At 42.8% G+C, this 6127-nt stretch overlaps 1 protein-coding gene across 1 annotated transcript; it reads left to right on the plus strand.

Moving 5' to 3' along the window:
- Window positions 1–808: 808 nt before the first annotated feature.
- Window positions 809–5744, plus strand: KBTBD7 (kelch repeat and BTB domain containing 7). Its single transcript, XM_059995533.1, has one exon. The coding sequence runs from the start codon at window positions 1144–1146 to the stop codon at window positions 3187–3189; it is 2046 nt and encodes a 681-aa protein (XP_059851516.1). The 5' UTR covers window positions 809–1143; the 3' UTR covers window positions 3190–5744.
- Window positions 5745–6127: the final 383 nt, after the last annotated feature.

Consider the following 6127-nt stretch of genomic DNA (forward strand, 5'->3'; position numbering starts at 1 on the left):
CAACCTGCCAATTCAGGGGACCCCGGTTTGAGCCCTGGTCCAGGAAGATCCTACATGCCACAGGAGCAACTAAGCCTGTGCGCCACAACTACTGAGCCTGTGCTCTACAGCCTGTGAGCCACAACTATGGAGCCTGCATGCCTAGAGCCCGTGCTCTGCAACAGAAGCCACCACAACGAGAAGCCCACGCACTATAACAAAGAGTAGCCCCTGCTCGCGGCAACTAGAGAAAGCCCAGGTGCAGCAGTGAAGACCCAATGCAGCCAAAAATAAATAAATAATATTGTAATACACTTCAGAACCTTTGAAAAGAAGCAACATTAAACACTGGAAGTTTTCTTTGCAGAAATTGTTCATGGTTTCAACTAAGTGGGTGCCTCATTTTTCATAAATTCTAGAAGAAAAACCAACACTTATTGAATCTTTACATTTTAGGCACAGTGTAAGCACTTAATTATTCTAATCAACAAATATTTATTGAAGCGTTCTAGGTCCTTCGCAGTTTATCTCATTTCATCCTCACACAGTCCTATGAAATACTATTATCCCCATTTTGCAAAGAGGGAAAAGTTCTCAGAGAAAAGTTACACAACTAATGAATACTAAAATGGGGCTTCTACTGTGGAGTTCAAACCCACAGCTCTAAACCGTCAAATCCGGGAGAATAAACGCTTCCCAATTCTGTTAGTCAAAGCAGTCATCCCCCAGAAGCCTCGCGATATTACTCGAACTACTACTCCCAACGTGCAAAGCGGTTTCTGTGAAGCCGCCTAAGCGGCAGAGGCCGGAGGGCCTCGGCGTTCCTCGAGGCGCGGAAGGCAACCTGGGAGCCGTAGTTCTCCTGGACGCCTACCGGTATTGCCAGCGCGGCGGTGGCGGATCGCTCGGTTCCAGCCAGTAGGTACTGTGAGGGCGAGCTGAAGCGGAGAAAGGGCGCGGAACTGGAAACGGGTGAGTCAGGCACTGTCTGCGCGTTAAACAGAGGCGGCACCGCGGCGTAGGGTTGAGTTAAGTTAGCTCGGCCCCCGCGCAGTCTCTTTAGGGACACCGCGGTCTTAGCGTCAGCGAGCAGAGGGTGAGGAGGCGCCAGAGCCCGGTCCTTACACCCGTACTCGTCCTCAGCTCTCCGCCAGCATCTCCACCATGCAGTCCCGGGAAGAAGCTCCGCGCTCTCGCCGCCTCGCCAGTCCCCGCGGCGGAAGGCGGCCCAAGAGGCTTTCCAAGCCCTCGGTTTCGGCTTTTTTCACGGGCCCGGAGGAGCTGAAGGACACGGCCCATTCCGCAGCCCTGCTGGCCCAGCTCAAGTCCTTCTACGACGCGCGGCTGCTCTGTGATGTGACCATCGAGGTGGTCACGCCTGGCAGCGGGCCTGGCACGGGCCGCCTTTTTTCCTGCAACCGTAACGTGCTGGCTGCCGCGTGTCCCTACTTCAAGAGCATGTTCACCGGCGGCATGTACGAGAGTCACCAGACGAACGTGACCATGCACGATGTGGATGCCGAGTCCTTCGAGGTGCTGGTCGATTACTGCTACACGGGTCGTGTGTCATTAAGTGAGGCCAACGTGCAGCGCCTGTACGCCGCCTCCGACATGCTGCAGCTCGAGTATGTGCGTGAAGCCTGTGCCTCCTTCCTAGCCCGCCGCCTTGACCTGGCCAACTGCACGGCCATCCTCAAGTTCGCCGATGCCTTCGACCATCACAAGCTGCGATCACAGGCCCAGTCGTTTATAGCCCACAACTTCAAGCAGCTCAGCCGCATGGGTTCGATTCGGGAGGAGTCTCTGGCAGATCTGACCCTGGCCCAACTGCTGGCCGTCCTGCGCCTGGACAGTCTAGACGTCGAGAGTGAGCGGACAGTGTGCCACGTGGCGGTGCAGTGGTTGGAGGCGGCTCCCAAGGAGCGGGGTCCCAGCGCTGCAGAAGTCTTCAAGTGTGTCCGCTGGACACACTTCACCGACGAAGATCAGGATTACCTGGAAGGGCTGCTGACCAAGCCCATTGTGAGGAAATACTGTCTGGACCTTATCGAAGGAGCCCTGCAGATGCGGTATGGTGACATGTTGTACAAGTCTCTGGTGCCAAAGCCAGAGAGCAGCAGTGGCTGCAGCTCTCTTGTGTCCATGGCAGAAAATCCACCCCAGAGGCTGGGTATGTGTGCCAAGGAGATGGTGATCTTCTTTGGACATCCCAGAGATCCCTTTCTGTGCTATGACCCATACTCAGGGGACATTTACACAATGCCATCGCCTTTGACCAGCTTGGCTCACACTAAGACTGTCACCTCCTCAGCTGTCTGTGTCTCTCCAGACCATGACATCTATCTGGCCGCCCAGCCCAGGAAAGACCTCTGGGTGTATAAACCAGCCCAGAATAGTTGGCAGCAACTTGCTGACCGCCTGCTCTGCCGCGAGGGCATGGATGTGGCATACCTCAATGGCTACATTTACATTTTGGGTGGGCGAGACCCTATTACTGGAGTTAAATTAAAGGAAGTGGAATGCTACAGTGTTCAGAGGAACCAGTGGGCCTTAGTGGCTCCTGTACCGCATTCCTTCTATTCCTTTGAACTAATAGTGGTTCAGAACTATCTTTATGCTGTGAACAGTAAGCGCATGCTCTGCTACGATCCTAGCCATAATATGTGGCTGAACTGTGCTTCTCTTAAACGCAGTGACTTTCAGGAAGCCTGTGTCTTCAATGATGAGATCTATTGTATCTGTGACATCCCAGTCATGAAGGTGTATAACCCAGCCAGGGGAGAATGGAGGCGCATTAGTAATATTCCCCTGGACTCTGAGACCCACAACTATCAGATTGTTAATCATGGCCAAAAGTTGCTCCTCATCACTTCTACAACCCCACAATGGAAAAAAAACCGGGTGACTGTGTATGAATATGATACTAGGGAAGACCAGTGGATTAATATAGGTACCATGTTAGGTCTTTTGCAGTTTGACTCTGGGTTTATTTGCCTCTGTGCTCGTGTTTATCCTTCCTGCCTTGAACCTGGTCAGAGTTTCATCACTGAGGAAGATGATGCACGGAGTGAGTCTAGTACTGAATGGGACTTAGATGGATTCAGTGAACTGGACTCTGAGTCAGGAAGTTCAAGTTCTTTTTCTGATGATGAAGTCTGGGTACAGGTAGCGCCGCAGCGAAATGCACAGGATCAGCAGGGTTCTTTGTAAATATTTTGAAATACTAAGATGTTTCTACTGCTATGGAATATATCTTAAAAAGATGTCCTTTTCTTTTCTGGAAAAAAAAAATTGATTAGGGCTGCACATTTGGCTTAGAAAGGGTAATGTGTGAATTGCTAATGTCATGTTACAAAGTTTAAACAGTCCGTGAAATCAACTATATAATGATATACTGTGCAGAAAGTCCAGATTAAAGTATGCAAAACAATGAACCATATAATTGATTAGAATGCTTGGTGGTTTTCTTCTTTGTTCAAGTATTTGTTGCACCAGTGAATCGTTTTGATTAGTTACACTGTTTATATTTTGATTATCTAATTTAGTCTTGTTAGTTTTTAAATTCTATTTAGTGTCGTGAGGAAATTAGCTTTTTAATTTTTATATAGAAAATTGGACTAGAAATTGTTGGTAGGGTTTTGAAGGTTTATATCTTCCTTCAGAATAATGAAAGTAGTAGATTTCCCAAATTTTCAAATAGTCAGTTTTTAGGATTCTAAGTTAATACAGTTTGTTAAAATTTGGTTTGGTGTTCTTCTCTTCTGCAAAGAAAAAAATTGGACATATATATTAAGGTTATTAAAGAGTGATTTCATTTTGATAATATGCAGAATGGTCTTAAGCACTCACAGAAAGTAAAAAAAAAAATCAGGATTCCACTGTTTTAAAAGAAATTTCATTTTTATTTTTGGAATATAAAATGTGTATTTGCTAAATATGACCATTTTTCTATCTTAAAAAAGACCCATTCTGGTAGCATCACCAACTATTTAGACCCTTCTAAACCAAAAGCAATAGGTAAGTTGCCATATTTTTTCATCTATATCTGATACATGCTTCGTTGAATCAGGGGAACAATCGTTTTTTTCACTGGACATGTGATTGGGTAATGTAAATTTTTATCCGTTGGTCATGCCTTGTCTTAAAACGTTTATATGCTCTCCTACAATATTTTGGCTGTATAGTTTTGCTGTTTGTCTTAGAGGATTCTTTAGCAGGAAGTGACTTTTGTGAGTCGATACTGGTTTTGAAAATATGTATAAGCTAAAAACAGTGTTTTATTGAGATCAGTAGTAGTTATTGTGTCTATCAACTCTAAAATCCAGTGCCAGAAGAGAACTTTAAAACTTTAAGCTGTGTATAGAATTGTTTTATGTAGCGTTGAAATTTTCTGTCAGTTTTGTAAGTCACTGTAAATGATTATCAGCTTGAAGCTATTTTTGTATTAAAAGTTGACAGTTAAAGAACATAAGTGGATGATAGCGTTTGGGGCCAATAGTGAAAGTATGTTTCCTCTAAAATACTTCCCTAAGCAGTGGTGTACATGGTTATTTTATTAGGTTATTTGTATCTGTCCTATATTTCTCTGTGAACCATGCTCCAGTCTGTTTTTTGTTTGTTTTGTATCACCATAATAAGAGAAGGTCTAGAAATAGAGACTAAATTGCACAAAATTGACATTGTTAAATACGAGAACATATAGGTGCTTACTTTTGAGGGTCTGTTAATACATATGGTTGTCACAGTACATATACACGATAAATGGTGTATATATACAGATGCTTATGTTCTATAAATTTTTCTATACCCACTTAGTTTATCTTTTTGAATCTTTGTTCAGTAACATGCTAATTCCTCTTCTATGTTTATTCTGTAGTGACCAAATGCTAACATTTTTTCACACTGGCAGAGTACTGAGGTGTGAATTTTGAATAAGAAAAGGGAGGGAGAGAGAAAAGGGTTTAAAAAAGCCAAAAACACAAATAATGTTTTCTTAGCCATTTTGATTGGCCAGCTGAAGAGTCCACAGGACATTTCTGTTCAGCATTATTTAGTGAAATAAGATTCTCACCCTAGCAGCATGTGTTCCTTCAAAACAGCAAACATGCTTTAGTTTTGTTTGTCCCATATCAGGGGTGTCAACAAGCGCTGCTCTTAACATGGAAAGCTGTATCTTAATAGTATTTTTCGACCGACTTTTCTTAATCAATAACTTCTTGTTGATAGCTTTTTGTTTTGTAAGGTCAAAATAGGACAATGCTGGTCTCAACCACATTATCCATCTACAGAATTAGGGTATGCAACCGGCTGATAAGAGACAGATTCTCTAATGTGTCTCAACCTCTGAGTTAGGTATAAGCTAATTAGTAGGAAAATATTGGTTTACAAAGAGCTTTTCTTAGAAAGGATTTTGGTTTCATGATATGTTTGTGAATTAGGGAATAGATGTTAATTAACCTTTATTTTATAGATAAGTGATTTGTACATGGTTAGCTACAAATAAAACTGGCACTAGAACCCCAGGCCTTCTGACCTCTTAATTTAGTTTCTGCTAAATGTACAAAACCCTTGCTTACATAGTGAGTGACACAAGTAGCAGTGTTGAAATCCCTTCATCACAGGAAAGCGCCTTTGTCTCAGTTTTACAATTAATTGACACAAATTTTAGCAAATTCTCAATATAATGTCATTTGCAGGATTACTATTTATAAGACTTCGAATGATCTTATTTTTTGTCTCTGTCTGCCTGAAGTCTGAAAAGCTCAGAGAACCCAAATTATTTCAAATAATTTAAATATTCAAACAGTTAGCATTGGTATTTTCAAAAGTATAAAATATAAGACTAATTTAGCAAATAACTTAATTTGGGTTTAGGATTAAATTTAATGTCCTTCTATCTCCTCTAGTTGAGCAGTGTTGTTTTGTTTTGTTTTGTTTTTCTGTTTTGTACCTGGATCTTATTGAGAATCTGATGAAAGCTTTTGACCCATTCCCCAGAAAAGTGTACATGTTTATGATTTCATAATTTCAAAGAAGTTATGACACTTCTGCAGCTCATCCACACACCCAGGGTAAGAACGCTGTGACAGTCCCAAGAACACTTCAACAAAAAGGAATTAGCATTTTGCACAAGATATATTGCTCAAAT

The sequence above is a fragment of the Delphinus delphis genome, chromosome 18 (genome assembly GCF_949987515.2).
Source record: "Delphinus delphis chromosome 18, mDelDel1.2, whole genome shotgun sequence".
In the NCBI taxonomy this organism is placed as follows: Eukaryota; Metazoa; Chordata; class Mammalia; order Artiodactyla; family Delphinidae; genus Delphinus; species Delphinus delphis.